Source organism: Chaetodon auriga, chromosome 20 (assembly GCF_051107435.1).
Source record: "Chaetodon auriga isolate fChaAug3 chromosome 20, fChaAug3.hap1, whole genome shotgun sequence".
In the NCBI taxonomy this organism is placed as follows: domain Eukaryota; kingdom Metazoa; phylum Chordata; class Actinopteri; order Chaetodontiformes; family Chaetodontidae; genus Chaetodon; species Chaetodon auriga.
The window spans coordinates 14,266,692-14,283,548 of NC_135093.1; the positions used below are offsets into that span (position 1 = coordinate 14,266,692).

At 44.2% G+C, this 16,857-nt stretch overlaps 1 protein-coding gene across 1 annotated transcript in view; it reads left to right on the plus strand.

The window, feature by feature from the left end:
• The window catches only part of shisa9a (shisa family member 9a), a 54,419-nt gene extending 38,757 nt beyond the window's left edge, over positions 1–15,662 (plus strand). The window contains exon 4 of the mRNA XM_076759718.1: positions 6,590–15,662. Within this exon, the coding sequence (XP_076615833.1) occupies positions 6,590–7,539 (950 nt within the window). The 3' untranslated portion in view covers positions 7,540–15,662. The remainder of the gene's footprint in view (positions 1–6,589) is intronic.
• Positions 15,663–16,857: the final 1,195 nt, after the last annotated feature.

A 16,857-nucleotide genomic window follows, 5' to 3' on the forward strand; every position in this document is an offset into this window, starting at 1 on the left:
CTTCGTCCTGCCTGAGTGCATTTTTTTTTTTTTTTTTTAAAAACTTAACAATTAGCTTTGCAAGATGAAATATTTGGCGGATCCCTCCTACCCCATCATCCAGAGATGGATGTTAGAAGAAGTCTGTCTGAGTTCGAAGAGCTGCTCCAGCACAGAGTCGTGGCTAACAACAAGTTTTTCAGGCGTGCAGCAGAAACAGTGTTCTGCACACTGAAGAGAGAACATAATGACATCACACTGGACGGCAGCACTTTTGTCTCCCCCCCCCCCCCCCCACTCCAGAAAACACGGAGCAACTTGTTCTACAAAAGACATTTAGCCAGTGGTGTCGGCGAGTAAATGACACTTTGATTTCATTATGCTCATACAGGCAGAAGACTGCAACATGCTTCTAAATGAATGCAGTTAACCTTTTCAAATCCAAAAGCTGCGCACTCCTACACACTTTTCTCTGTTTTTTTTTTCTGTCTGACAGTGACCTTCATGAAGACCGTTTAGCTTAATAACTGCCAGTTATGGCATTTCAGCAGACCACAAACACAAGTGAACGATGTGTGGCCTGGAGTGAGAGCCTGAAACCAGAGCCTGCTTTTTTAAAAACTGAATTAAGCTTTTGAATCAAGAATTGCTTCAACAGCTTTTTTTTTTGTTCCCATGAACGAGGACACAATTTCTCCGAAAACTTGATCCAGCGATAACTTTGACAAAAATGTACCAGACAAAATGTTCGCTGTGATTACAGTATTAAGTCTATGCAAGTGGATTTGCAGAATGTACTGACATGTTGCGAGAGCAGTGACTGCCTACGGGGAATAAAATCAATCTAAAAAGCCGCGGCGGGCTCTGAGAAATGTTGGACGCGCTGTAAAGTGAAGACTTTTTAGAGTTAATGGGATAAAATGTTCAAAGCTACCAGTGTGCTTCACTTACAATGAGGCAAATTTGTCCATTTGGGTTTGCACAGGGCCTTCTGTGCAGGGAGTGAACCGGGTCCAGGCAGCAGTACAGACACCACATGTCTGTCAACACTCCTCCTCTTCAGCTGCTTTCAGCCCCACTTCTTCCTCTCTGCTTCTTTAGATCTAAAATGGCCCTTCACTACTTCTCCAAGACCAATTTCCCTCCTCCTGTTTGCTCTTCTTACCTTTAGCGCCTTGGCTCGTTTTTCTTTCCTTCACCCCCCCCCCCGATTTCCTCTTTTCTCCCGCTCCTTCCCTCCCACCTCTTCCTATTTCCCGTCTTCTCTTCTTCCTTCTTTCATATCGCCGCCTTTATCGTCCGCCTCCTGCCCTCTCCTCTGCATTTCCCCTCACCTTTTCTCTTTGCTCCTTTTGTCTCCCCTCCCACACCATCTCCTCTTCACTCCCTCGCCCCCACCTCAATCCATCATCCTCCATATCGCTCCTTAAAGAATCATTGGGCCGCTAATCTCGATCCTCCCTTATAGCGGCTCATATCTGATTCCGTTTCTGTAATTGAAAGGAGACCCCCACCCCCCCCCACCCCCCGGGCTCACACTTGACTGACAGATTTCTATTCCACAAGTGGTATTCAAAGATGCTCCTGTGAAATGATTGGAAACCTGTTCACAGATACAAAGCACAGGAACCCTGAATTTCCAGAAGGCAAACTGCCATTTCTGAGTCAAATGATTAGAATGTCACACACGAGCTGTGAAAAATATGTGTGTGTGTGTGTGTGTGTGTGTGTGTGTGTGGAGTATGAGAAAGGGCGAGGGACTAAATGACAGCAAACAAAGCCAAAATGCCAGCGGTGGCTCTTTTTGAAATCACCTTTGTGTGAGCTTCCCTAATCTTGAGCAACATAAATGGACTTTTTGCTCTCCTGCTCTTCTCCTCTGCAGCAGTCTGGTGTTTTCTCTGCCTGTTGACCCCCTGAGAAATAGAACCAGATCAACACCATTTTCCCAACACCCCCAGATCGCTTTCTTTTCCTTTTCTTTAATTGCCTCTGCCACTTTCCCAATGGTCTACCGTCCAGTTGATAAACCAGACTCCTGTCAATAAATAGCCATCTCCAATGTCTTCTTGTGCATCTTTCCCAGTATTAACTACCATGAGACACAGCACCCTGGGTTCATTTACTTTTTATTGATGTATCCTGTCTTAAAACTTACATGAAACACAACTTCCAAACAACAGTGTGACAGTGTTACTTTTATCCTTGCCATTATCAATGTAAGCGCTCAGTTTCTCTTCATTGCTATTTATTAAACCAACAAAGAAGAAAAACGACATGAAATGAAAATTATTTATTTAATAAATAAAAATAAACAAAGAAGCATATTCTCTGTTCTCTTAAGTCTTCGGTTAAGTTAACCTTAAAAAAATATACAACAGCCAATTTACTACCAAGATAGTAGAAATCAAATGACAGGAAAGTACCCTTCAAACTTGACTGATTGGGCGGGCTGCTGCCAGCTGCCCTTGCACACACAGCGAACTTGGAAAAATGATAGCCAGGACTAAGTTTACTTGGTTTCGGCGGCAGCACGGTGTGGTTTGTTTTGAGAGCAGACCAGGTACGATGGCTACTGCAGGTGGCAGATTAGCCAGCGCTGTGGCCGGCAGCTCAGCGGGAGCCCACCCTGCAGACACCCAACCTGTCCACTCTGCCCAGCCCGAAGACAGTCCAGCAGGCAGGGTCACTCCAGAGGAGCAGTGACCCCGAGAGGAGCAGCAGCAGGCCCACGACAGCCCAAGAGGTCTGTGTGTTTATCAAGGAAGCTACAGCTCAGCTACAGTTAGAGTTACACTCCATACTCCTATGCTTGACTCAATCGCTTCCCATTACAGCTCCGCAGGAGCAGTGACCCGTGTGAATGTAGTTTCCATGGGAACACAGCCATCAAGGCTTTCATCATATGGAAATGGGCATGGTTTCATCTGAAATAGGATGGAAAAACAATAGACACATTGTGTCCGACCAACTTGAACTTTAGGCGGAAGCTTGCCGACAAACCACTGCACCCAGCGGCGAGCACAGCTCAAACTGCGTCAAATTCTTTCCAAATCCTGCCTGCTGGTACTCCCTGGTCCAGTCTGAACTGGTCTGAACTAAAAACAAGAAAAACAATTGAATATTAAACCGGGATTACGTCGCCCTGACATTAATTTTACATTGTTGTGACGTGTAGGTTTTCATCTCACAATCTTCAGACACTCAATAGACGACGCTTTAAAATGATCAACTGCTCATCATCTGATCATCACATGTAGGTGTTGCCATCTTAAGCAGACTTCACAGCCATGTATATGTGCTTACTGGGAAATGACCAATTATGGCCCATGTCTAAAAACATGGTGGCACTAAAGTAAAAATTAGGGGATCACAAAAATTAATCGTCAATGAATGTATCGCACAACATTTCATGGCAATCAATCCAAATATTAAGGCGCTATTTCAGGGAGGAACAAAGTGTTGAATTGAACTGAGATGCTAAAATTGTCATTCCTGGAGTCGTGGGACGCTAATCTGTTTATGGCCATAAGATGTCAGTAGCATTTTAAAACAATGTAAGCACTTTGTACCTGTGTCTCTAATAGCCCACACAACAGTTCATCCCCTTTGCCTGAATGTGCTGTATTTCCACAGCGGAGATCTACTACAGAAAGCAGGTTCAGATTATATCTCACAGCCTGTGCCAACATCGAATATCTTTATATTGGAACATTTTCCTGCCTAAGAATACAGCCATTCAGCTGTAAACAGTTTACTTTTCAGAGTGAAAAAGGCTCATAGATAGCATTTTCCTCATCATAAGACCAACTCTCCACCGAAACCCACACCACCTGAATGCATTTTGTTTTGTAGGGTCAGTAAATACGATTAAAATCTCAGGATTTTAAAGATAAAGGATTTCAAAGGTCTTTGAATTTGAGAAAATAAAATAAAATCACCTTATATAATAATAGTAATACATTTTATTTATATGGCATTTTTTTACAAACAAAAAACAAAACTAGAGGAGGCAGATAACAAGAGAAAAAAAAGCCAAGGACAGAGGAAGTAAAGTAAAACAAAGAGAATAAGATAAAACAAACAGGAGTAAAAAACAGCATGAATAAAACATAAATCACACATTTCCAAAGACTTTCAGAAAAAGAGAAGCTTTAAGAAGCCAGTGTGTCTGAGTTCAGGCGGCAGAGGGCTCCACAGTGTTGGGCTCTAATGGCAAAAGCCCCATCACCCTCAGTCACGAACCGAGACCTGAGAGGAACCAGCAGGGCTCCACACGCGGATCTTAATGGTCCAGAGGGCAAATACCAGGTCAACAGATTACAAATGCCGTTTAAGGCCTTAAAAGTAAGCAATAACATTTGAAACTCAATTTGAAATCAGACAGGGAGCCAGTGCAGGGAGGCGAGCGCAGGGGTGATGTGACCATGCCTCTTAACCTTGGCAGTAGACACCCTGTTTGGTTAAGCAGATTGACTTACTGCTCTAACCCTAATTAGGTTTTTATTTTATTGCCACTGAGTGACTTCAAAGAAGCAGAGCTTGATTTTTTTTTTTTCCCCCCAATGCATAATGTGTGTTTGTCTCTGTGGGATGCTGGCCCATCTCAGGCAGAAGCATGCGGGGCCCACACTGCGAAGCAGCGGTGTTTTCCGTTTCCACTCACGTACGCCGCTGGAAGTGTGCGCCGTCGAGCTGACTGCCGCTGGATTGATTCACCTGTCGCCTGAGCAAGTTTGATCCCCAGGGGGTGAGATGCAGCTCTGCCTCCACCCCCTCCTCACCACACAAGCCCCTCTCCTGTCCGCTCGTTTGTTCCTCTCCCCATCCACAGAGCGATAAACAACATTTCCAGTTCGAACGGCAGAGCGAACTCGCTGAACTTTATCTTCAAGGACGCGGAGACAACAAGGGCTGAAGAGTAATGACTGGACAGTGAACAGGAATTCGACGGAGAAAAAAAAAAACAAAAAAACGGTCACATTTCGCAGCGATAAGAGAGACCGTAGCTTGGTGACAGTGAGTGACAGAGGAAGGAAGATATGTGAGGCAGTAAACGTGACTTCTCCAAGGCTAAAGAAACACACACAGGTGTACGGGAGATATGGGAAGATGCTTACACCAACAGATAGAGCTCAGTGAGGCTGACACTAGTGTGTGTGAGTAGATAGATACGCATGAAGGTCTCCTGGGTGTGACTTTGTATGTGCATGCATGTTTGAATACTGGCTACAATAACTGTTTTCCCGCAGCTTGCTTGTCTGATTGAAAAATGTCAATGCTGTGTTGATGTAGTTAAGCAAGCCCTTAACTCTGATGGATGGGGAGCTTGTATCTATCTATGTACCATCATTTATTGTCTGTGTAAGGGAAAAATATATGTGTACCAGCCAGGCTCAACATGCCCAGAACCAACCACACTACAAATAATCAAAGAGTTATTTTAGCTAGTTAGTGGCTGGCTGGCTAGCCTGTTTCCCGAATGAACTACTTCTAAGTTATATGATGCATTAAAACCACTTATTACACTTTGTGGTATCATTTCAATAAGTCGTTTACATGTTCATATGGACAGGATAAGTTCTGAATTCTAACTACCAAAGTTAAACAGCTGCAGCTACATGATTTACCTCCCAAGAGACGGCACCTGTGAGCCAATAAACCTATACCTACATCCCCGAAATCTTTGGTTTATTACACATGGAATGGGAAATGCATCCTATTACTCAATGTAGACAGCGACATGCATTAGGAACATGGTGCCGTGCTGGAAAAAATGCCACTATAGTGCCTGTTGTAGTGGTTTTTCTGCAGATCCATAACTCTGTATCAGATAGCATTCTACCTCTGCAATTGCACTATCCTTTATTTCCTGCCTTTAAAGGGCAGTCGACAGTTGAGATTTTCTCTTTATTACAAGTCAAAAGGGGAAAAAAAACGTGGCCCACGTTGGAAAAATTGACCACCGCAGTGCATGCTGTAATGGTCTCGAATCGTCCTCCCAGATATTGTTCATCTTTCTATCGTAGTGAACACCTTCGCACCACGCAGAAATGAGAGGATTTTTTTTTTCTTTGGCTTTATGAGAGAGGAAGAGGTGAGGTGGAGGAGACATTCTGGGCTTTCCTTTTGATTTAACTCCTCCAGTGGCACGACAGGCCTCTATATGCAGGCGTTTCAAGGAGCCCTGACAACCTGCTTGGTCAGTTAGATGAGGACACACTGACTAACAAAGTTAAAGTACATGGGGTTTGTTAGACGACCTTTTCAGATTGTGGGATGTTTTCTATCCGAACTTCTGCCTGTGTGTGCATGCTCTCACATGTGCATGTCTTGATTTACAGCTGATCTGCAAACTGCTGAAAGTCTTATTTTATGAGTCACTCCATATTTTTCTTATTTCTACTCCACACTTGCAAAATGGACAAGTTGAGGATATTGTTTTTCATAACTGACAGTCGCAGAGAGCAAACAGCCAAATTGGAGGAAAAATTCATTTAGATTTGAACATTTAACCCAAGATTTCCCTTGTGCTGTTTAGCAGCTCTTTCATGTCCACTTACACATTTTCATTAGCTTTTTCTCTCTCTCTCTCTCCCTCTTCTGTCAGCTGCCAAGTACAACGGTGAAATCTACAAGCGCCGGCTGATGGTGGAGCTGCCAACAAAAGGCGGGCTCCCTCTCCAGCCCATGGGGAACTCCAGACCCTCCATGGGCAACATGTCATCGATGACCCCTCCAATGACTACCAACCCCATGGCTTCTAACCCAATGACCTCCAATCCCATGAACCCCACCATCACCCAGATGACCTCCATGACTCCAATGACCTCCATGATGCCCATGACTTCTATGACACAGATGACCTCTCTGACACCCATGACCTCTCTGACACCCATGACTTCTATGACACCCATGACCTCCCTCACCCCAATGTCCTCCATGACCCCCATGACCTCCCTGGGTCCACTGACTCCTGAGCCAGTGGCCACCTATGTCACGGAGATGCCCAGCATCTCCTCCATCTCAACCCTACCAACAGAACGGCACATAGCCGGTGGCGGCGGTGGAGGGGGACTCAAGCCTAATGGCCACAAACCCAAAGGCAGCCATGGCCACATTGCCCACACCTCCCACACCTCTCACACCTCTCACACCTCTCACAGCTCTCACACTCATGCTCACAGCCACAGTAGCAAGCCGCCAGGACTCGGGGCTACCTCCCTGGCACACATGGCGGGGACAATGCCAGGTGGCACGTCCCTGGGCATCTCCAGGGCCGTAGAGACCGCCATTGGCTCCAGCTCGGCTACAATGGGCCGCCCATTGGCATACAGTTCCAACACAATCGCGACTGGGCATGCAATGGGGCTGGGGCTGAAGGGCTGGGATGGGACTGAGACGGTGGGCCGGAGGAAGACCTACGGGCACAAGAAGCCTCAGTGTACCGTCCTGGAGCCCAACCAGCTCCACAGCACCAGAGGCCACAGCCACAGCCAACACTTCCTCCCCACACAGCCCTACTTTGTGACCAACAGCAAGACAGAGGTGACTGTGTGAGCGAGGAAGAAAGGGAGAAACAGGGAAAGGATGCATGTGGAGTGGTGGCACAAGTGATGTCATGAGTTGAGACACCAACTCCTGGGTTGGTCAAAGGTGCAGATCTATGTGTGTGTTTGTGTGGCTCGTTGCTATACTGGACAGTGTGGTGGGACAGTGACACTGTGTCTGAGTGGTCCTCGTTTCACGAACAGAGTTCACCAATCAAATCACTGAACAGACCCTTGTTGTCAAGAGGATGGCATTTAAACATGGTGGCATCTGAAACCATAACTTCAAACAGCCTACGGAGCAGCGATGTCTGTACACTTGTGGTCTCACAGCTAATATCTACTCGGTAATGATACAAATATCTGAGTCTTACAGCGCAACTACATGCAGATGATAAAGTGGGAAACTGCTGATAATAACAGGGATTGGCTTTACAAACCAAACCTGAGAAGCAATATAAGGGATCAAGTGTAAAGCACTGAAGCATCACGGGGAAGAAGACATACAGGAAGTTTACCCACAAACCTTGCAACAAGAGTTCTGCTCATTTGCCCAACATAGCGTTGAATGGTTTGGAAGAAATGACATTCCTGTATGATTCACCACCAAATCTCCTGAGGGCTTTGTAACAGACACACATGATGGGGGCGCTGGGCTTTGGACTGCAGACATGCAGGGCTTTGTACTGTGGCTATTCAGAAGCGCCTTCATAAGCTCTGCAGCTGAAGGTCGCCCTTTTCCACGAGGCTCCAGGACAGAGAATGGAGGCTGTCACACTGGCATTGTTCTGGTCTGATCTCGTCTGTGTGGTGACAGCTGGCCCAGAGGAGGGATGAGGAGGCAGGGAGGCAGCATCTGGATGATGCTGCAGCTAGCAGAGGCTTCTCAGAGCATGATTCTCAAACACACAGACACACAAATCCACACGTTCATGCACATGCAGACACATGTTTTCACACACAGAAACGTATATTGTAGAAATACTGCATACCAGGGTTTGACTGATACGGGGTTTTAAAGATTCACACTGATAATTTTAGAATTAAGTTTCAGATGGCTGATATTTGTTTAATTTCTGCATATTTATATTTAATTTGACAGTTTGCAGTTCAAAGACTCGAATTAAACCCCCCAAAAAATGTAACTTGAAATGGCAGCTAAGTCAGAATGACCCACCTTATCCATTCAGTAACAAAGTACAGTTTGGGATACATAAATAATTTTGAATGAGAAAACTTTACTAAACGCGCTTACTATTATTAGAGTTACACTTAAGGAATAGTTTGACATTTTGGGAAATACATGTTTTGCTTCCTTGGCAAGAGTTACATGAGAATATTGATACAATTTTTTTCAAGTCTGCATGTTAAATGTGAAGCTACCACCAGCAGTTTGTTAACTTAGCTTAGGACAACGACTGCAAACGGGGGAAAACAAAACAAAATCTGCCTACAATCACCTCGAAACCTCACCAATTAGTACATTTACAGGTTTACAGGAGGTCATGTGGCAGACTATCTCCCCCCTCACAGTAACAGTCTTCACAAAAAGTCAAACTATTTGATTAATTTGATACTTAAAATGTGCAATAAGCTGTTTTAATGTAGCTGTGGTCAGCAACGGCCTTGAAATTGGATAAGAAATATGTTTAAGACAGTACACACAAAATAAGGGTCAGCTGGGCATCTATATGCTAATTTCATTAGATGGACCAAATGTACACTTTGGCTTCTCTATGTTTTATTTCTGCACAGATTTTACATACTTCTCTAGTTTTAGAAACTTCTGACAAAAGTGGGTATAACAGGAATAAAAATACCACATGGAAGACACAAGAAACTAGGCTTGATTAGATCACTCACTGTACTCAAGCTCCAGCTGAAAAAAAAAACATCACAAGCAGCCGAGAGAGAGAGAGAGGAAAAAAAAAAAACTATCTGGGTTACATGACTCAAACATAAAAATAAATCCATAAGTCTGACAAATAGGCCAAATCTTTTAAGGGCTTCTCCGAGCCTATTTGCTTGTTTTGTAATGATGTGAGACTCATTAGCAGCTGCAGCCACAGTTATCACTTCGACCTGATTATCTAAAGTGCTGCTTCCACCCCTAAGACGCATTTCCAGGTGATCAGATTTTAATCCGACAATGCCTACTCACCTTATTGTGAAAATGTGACCGCGCCCAAGAGACAGTGAGGACGGATTATGATTGGATCGCTGGAGGAAATTTGCATGCAGCTCCAACCGAAGCCCAAGCAGATCAGGTGATGGGCAGTATCGCGTTAACAAAAACAGATTGTGAGGACATTTGTGGATAGAGAACAAAAAAGAAAAAGAAAAAAAAAAAGGTGCTGTCAGTTTTAAAGCATGTAAATAGAGGAGGAAGAGGTGCACATGACAATCTGTAGAGACAAAAACACATGGGATTTCAGTGTGACACATTTTATTGGACGCTCCAGCAGAGCCACACGCAGTTTGGGTACAGTGTGTATCCAGACTGCATGTAGATCTGAGGCGCAAAGAGGGGGGGGGCGGCTAATACTACAGCATCTAAATCAAAAGCCAGATGAAACAAGCAGTTGAGCGTAAGATAAGGGGGTCTGCAGGAGGGGATATTTTTGCCTCACGCTGTGGAACCCCCGCTGCCTCCGGGGGTCACATGACTGGAAATGTGAGACAAAATTGAAGGCATGGAACGGGATTTAAGCAGTCGTCGGAGCGTTGAAAATGTGTCACCTCTACACCCACACCTAACACACGCACACTCACACACACACACACACACGCGCGCGCACGGAAAACATTACAGAGTGGACTCTGCTTTCCCTCTGCTCCCACAGTGCCGAGCGGCAGGCGTCATCACAGCAGGGAGACAAAGAGTCAGTACTGTTACTGCGCCTGTTGTACATGAAAGACTGTGAAACTCCAGACCTTGGCCCTTTGTAGCGATAACTGATATTATGCTTTTTATATATAAAGATATACATAGCCTTTCTCTCTTAACCTTTCGTTCTTTTCACCCTTTTTTCTTCTTCTTTGCTCCCTCCATGTCTGAATGGAAAGACCTTCAGAGCAGAAATACCTGCGAGAAACACAAATGTGCTGAGTCTTTCCTGTGATCGTGCGCTACAGTCATGATGAGACAGTGAATAATAACAATTCATTCCCCAACCTTGAAAGGCACGACGGGTTTCCTCTTGTGCATTGTTCCTGCAGGAAATACAAGTGATTGATTCTGTGTGCCAAAAAAAATGTAATTCAGTTTGCTAATTTGTACCATTGTGTGTCCTCTTGAACACTGCGCACATTTCACTCTTTATAACTTTTTGTATGTGTGTGTGTGTGTGTGTGTGTGTGTGTGTGTGTGTGTGTATCCAACTTTGGCATATGACTATTGTCTCTAAGGAAGTCAGAACTCAAACGAACAAACCAAACAAAGTGAATCATATATAAATGGAGTTCACAATCCCATAAACCTGTCTGCGTCCGATGAGAAGCCTTTGCAAATTTTGTTGTTTTTTCCGCCGCTCCGTGTATTTATTTCCTCCTTTTCGTGACAGCTGGCGGTTTTGTTTGTAACAGAGTTGAGAAGCAGGTCAATGTTTGCTCAGGATGTGCATTATCAGCCCCAATTGACTTAATCCAGCAAGGCGGGGATGTGGAAATATGAGCCCTCCTTGCCACCCTGTACTGCTCCAAGCTTAAGGCTCATTCAGCTCTGCAAAAGCAGCCACTGGAACAATGGGAAGCAGGCCGGGCAGTGGAAACAGTTGGTAAACAAAAAACCTCTCTTCCCTCGCTGGAATTGGCTGCGCTGGCTGCGTCACGGCTGATAGGGTCAGAGCCACAGATGAGTGGGTTCAGGAGGCAGTCATGTCTGACATTTTTCATCAGACGAGTCAGTCAGACAAAAAATGCCACAGCAGAGACAAAAGGACACAGGTAGTCCCGCAGGCTCAACACAGCCGGCTCGGTAACGGAGCCAGCAGGAGCTCTGCAACACCGAGCGTTCATCATTTATTGAAAATACAATCTTGTTTTTCAAAATTCGGTGTTCAATGTACCATTTGTGCTTATTATCAGTGCAGTAAAGACATCCAGTACATCCAGTGGATCATATTCAACGCTACGAGCCCACCAGTTCCAAAGAAAAAATGCCAATGCCAGCGCGCATTGTTTTGCATTATTCCCTCTCATTTTAGGGTGCTTTTGTAATCTGAAGGACAACAAAACATCCCAGATGGTCGGTTTCCTTCCCGAGCAACCAATCAGCTTTAAGTCTGTTATTCTATGATGGAGCTTGTGGTTCTATAGCTTCTGTTTATGCCAACTACCCACTCTTTCCACTATTCTTTCAGAAAGAGACGCCCTTATTTTGAAAATAATAACAGAAAGTATCATGAACAGGGTATGGAATGAAGTGCTGTTATATGGTATTATCTAGAAAATACATGTATGGCCCGGTCACACCAGCACTGAACTGCAAAATTTACCATGAAATCAGTTAATTTGGCGTTTCTGTGATCAATGGATTTACTCATGGAAGTAAATCCACATGTTTTTTTGTGTTGAGTTCAACTGTGGTGAACCCTGCAATGTGAATTTGAGCTGCTGATCAATAGCAAGCCCTAAAAGCCACTTCACTTTTATTTAACCTCCTCTGTCAGACTATAAACTGCTCCATCACAGATGCACTAACAGTAGTTAGTGTGTCATTATGTCAGCAAACCTGCAGAACCACACATTTCAAGAAGACACGTGAATGATTTGGATTTTTGTTTTGCTGCCATCAGTCAATCAAAAATCCACTCACCCAGCTTGCCACTGTAGTAAGTGACATCTTGCAGTGTAGTGCCAGTGATCACCTTCACCTCTTAGTGTCTTACTACCTACCATGACACTGCCAAATGAGCTCCAAATCCAGAGATGACCGCTCAGTGTGAAGTCTTTGCTCCAAACGCTCCAGGTCCTGATTTCCCTGTAGGTGAGCCGCCGGCTGCAGTTCAAATGTTTTTCATTCTGATTTTTTTCTTCCTGGCTGAATGGAAGTCAGTGGAGGAGCAACTGGCCTAATTACAGGAATCAGGCCGAGTTAGAGGGTGCAGCGGTTCACCAGCACGCTGATCACTAACAGAGGCAGGAGCGAGGATCAGGCCAGCCAAGCATGTAGCCTGAAGTTGTGTGGTATTAATGCTTCGGCTCAACACGCTTTGGCCTTATGACCCGGAGTTAATCGCTAATATTATTTTGAGTTTTTTACTGATGCAATACTTTGACTGAATCTCCATCCATCTTTTCAATATAGATCACCAAGAGGGGCCACAATAGACTTAAGTGCGACCTCGCTCTCTAGTCATTTTCTTTAATCAAGTTTAATTAAGTTGAATGGCTCTGTTCAGAGGACTCACCAGCCTTGGATCTTCTCTTTTGTCCCCTTGAATTACTTTGCGATGACGCACCGCAGACCAGCTTCCTTGGTAACACCAGGCTAGCTTGTGCTACAGCTTCTCAATGTCACGCTACATCATTTATTTTTTTCTTTACTCTGTATTTGTCTGCTTTTTCTACCTTATCTCCCAAACTGGCATGGCATTGCCACACTGTTGTCCTTGTCACTGCTGACTACCTACGCGTCCTCCGGTAGACAGACACTTGTACGGTCGCTACAACGATCGCTGACTGACTTCCCACCTGCAAAACACTGCCAGCTGTGCTCTGCTTGGGACATAAACCCAGGTCCCCGCAACAGAACTTTTTAGCCCTGCATCACCTGAGCCATTACGCTACGTGACTCACCTCTTCCAGCGATGTAACCACCACTGTGCTCATTCCTGATGTGCTAGTGTTTTCAGTCTTGCTCTCACAGTCTCGTAAGGAAAAGCGAATGGCAAGAGCGGCAGACGAGCGGGAGAGACGTCTCAAAGACTGGATGGCAAACACCCAACAAGCTCACCCACCTACCCACTCACAAAACACACGTCGAGTGGAAGTACTAGAAATGACAAAAGTGAGAATCACAAAAGGTTAGAGTCCCACTAGCCCACACAGGCTTCACAGACAGAACGAGGCAGGTGACACAGGAGAGGCATTTACAGGAGGTGAGAATGGGATTGTGGTCCAAGTTCTCTTTGGTTTAGCAGAAAAAGAGACGCTTATTAATACAAAAAAAAAAAAAGCAACCCCATTGGACACTGAAATCAAGCTCTTGTGTTTAGCAGAGCAGCCAACCGGCAGGAGAAAACCACACAGCTGAGCATCTGCAAGAAATACTCAATACGAGACAGAAAAGGAGCTGTACTGGGACCAGCGGCCAGGGGGGCTTTATGAGTCCTCACTGCGGTCTTTAATCACAGAAACCCAGAGAAATGTGGGGAAGAGCGCTGGCGCTGCGACGGGGACTCAGTCCACAGTGGCGCACACAAAGACAGAGAAGGGACTTAATGTCAACACTTGATCGGGAGGAAGTGGTGAATTATTGATACTGTGGTGCGCGGCACGTGAGCGCCAACAGCTCCATTTGGAAAGCTGTGAATCAGAGATGACTGTTGGCTCTCTCACACACACACAGACATGCACACGCACACACACACACACACACACACACACACACACACACACAGTCTTCTGTCCAGTGATTTCATGTTGTTACGGTATCATTACAGACATGTAGACTCACGGACTTGCATTGATCATTAATGCAGCAGCTCAATAGATTTCCAAATCAATCATTGATTCCTCCAGACAGACTGACATTGAATAAAATACACACTGAAAGATGCATCCATCAGCTCCTGATGGGTTGAGCTTTTCTTTCCACTTTCCACTTTGTTTCCCATTTAAGTTTAAGACGTGAAGCATCGATTGTTAACGTCAGTCTGAATCAAGACAATGCAGTAGTCTGTAAATATTCATTTCCTGGTGCGGAGGTAGTGAAGGAAGGCTTTTTTTTCCCTCAATCACTACAGATCAAATGCAGCATCCTCTTTAGTACACTCTTTTCATTAAAGAGAGAAAGGAGCGGCGTTATTGTGATCAGAAAGTGGGATATGTACAGTACATCGGGGATGACACTAAAGGGCTTAAACACAAGCTACATTTTTAGCAGATTTTCCTCCACTCTTTGCTTTTCTATCCTTTCCCGTTGCCGTTCGCTGGACTTCATAGAGCTGTGAACACAGCCTATGAGGAGCAGCATCTCAAATCAGTATATCACTATATTATCTAAGGGGTTCGCGTCAGCTATGTTTACGACTTTGTATAGCATCAGTCCTTATGCGCAATGTTTTCACTGATCTGGAGCTGTCTACTTATGCACACAGAGACAGAGGAGATGCAGTGTTTGCTGTCCAGTGATGCTCAACATCTGTTCTAAAAAGGGTCTGCTCCTATGGTGTTCTTTAAATGTATGATTTTTATCATAAACCTATATGACAAATAGTTGCTGTTAGATTAAACGGGAGGATATCGGTCACAGTGGAGGTGAAGGATACCGTAAGACCCTCTGCTACGGTCCAGGGCCGAGGGATATTTCATTACCTTTGAAGAATCAATAAGCTATTTGCGATATGACTACTATCCATTAGCAATCATATCCTTTTATAGAATAACTCATTGATTAACTCATTTTGGTGTTAATCATGCATTACATACAAAATTATATGAAATCCAATTTTCTATTTTTGATGTCCAGACCAGTTTGTGGTATTTATGCATATGTGTATATGGATACATATGGCCCCAACACTGCATTTATGCGTGACTAGTAAAGCATATTTTCTATGGTAGAGCCCATCTCCCGCTATTGTTTGCACAGTAGCTTATAATATGCACCGTGATGCCCCATTGTCCTTTTACTGTTTACTGACTTTATAATTTGTGAAATTAAGTTATGAAAAAGCTGTATTTTGGTACTATTCAAATATTGTTAGAAAAAGAGATATAGCAGACGTTTTGTCCAAGAAATATATTACCATAGTGTTGCTATGAATCTGTCTGTTAACCTTATTTTGGGGAGGGATGACAGGGATATTTTTGTTCTTCCTTTGTTGTTGATTTGCCATCTTACAGTATATCACCATTGTTCTATATACAACTTTCTTACGTGGCAATAAAAGATGACTTCTGTAAAAATGCTCCTCTCTTTGACTTACTTTCATGTCTCTTTTTATTCTCTTTTGTTTCTTTGTCCTTCTGTCCTCGGGAAGATATACTTTACAATCCTTCAGCTATTCTTTATTCCCCCTCCTTCCTCTCTTCATATCTCGTCTGTGTCCCTTGGCTCTCCACCTCCAGGCAAACATTTTAAGTAGATGTCGATAGAGTAGATTGGACTCACTCTGGAAAAACACGTAAATATACAAGTGAAATTTGAAGTGACAGTCATGAACAGCAGCTTCCTGCTTTGTGTTTGAGGCTGACGCCTAAATGTCTCACAGATGTCCATTCAACCAATTTCAGATCTATTTTTCCGTTTCCTGTCTGTTAAATGCTGCTCATATTTTTCTACTTTCTTCCCAGTAAGCATTTGACAGATGGCGATGTGCACAAGACAGACATTAAAGTGATAAACCCGGCGTTTCATTCAGTGTTTTTACATTCAGTAATTCCCTAATTAACCCCTCTATGGAGTAGTTTTCATTGTGAGTGGAGGGGTCCATCAGTCCCCTGAGGGATTTAAATTGCCTACCTGAACTGGCAAAACATGCGGTGGCTTTTACTGTGAAGCAGTGGCAGGAAACACAAAGGATTTGTCAGAAAGTTTGGCGCTGACAATGATTATTCGTCATTTTCTCTCACTGTGCACAGCATGAAAACAGACTGCTCATGGCATGATGGAAAAACGGCCATTAATTGACTTTCTTCTTTATCATAGCAATGCAAAAAGCGAAGCTCAAGCTGTGTTTGCTGCTACCAGAAGTGTGGATCTGTAGTAATAAACCACACTTCTGGATAAGTTCTCGTAAGTTTGTCTCCATTTCCCAAAACAAGTCATGTAATGACAGATATTGCCTCAGCTTTATTTTAGTGCTCAATTTACACCGCCTTTATACTGTTTGGCATGTAGCTCATCACTTCTTGGAGTTACTTTTGGCAGCATGCCTTCCATTAATAACTTCTGAGATAAAGATGGCAGAGTAGATGAAAGTCTACAAAGTCCCTATATTCAAATCAGCATCTATTCAGCCATGAAAACATGACAGAGGTCTTCATCTTCTTCAATATTTCTTCTTCTCTCATACCTCTATACCCTGCTGCGTCTCCCCACACATGCCGAGCTGTAAGCAGGGAGTTAGTGTGTCCTTGGGCTTCAGACGGAAGATCACTG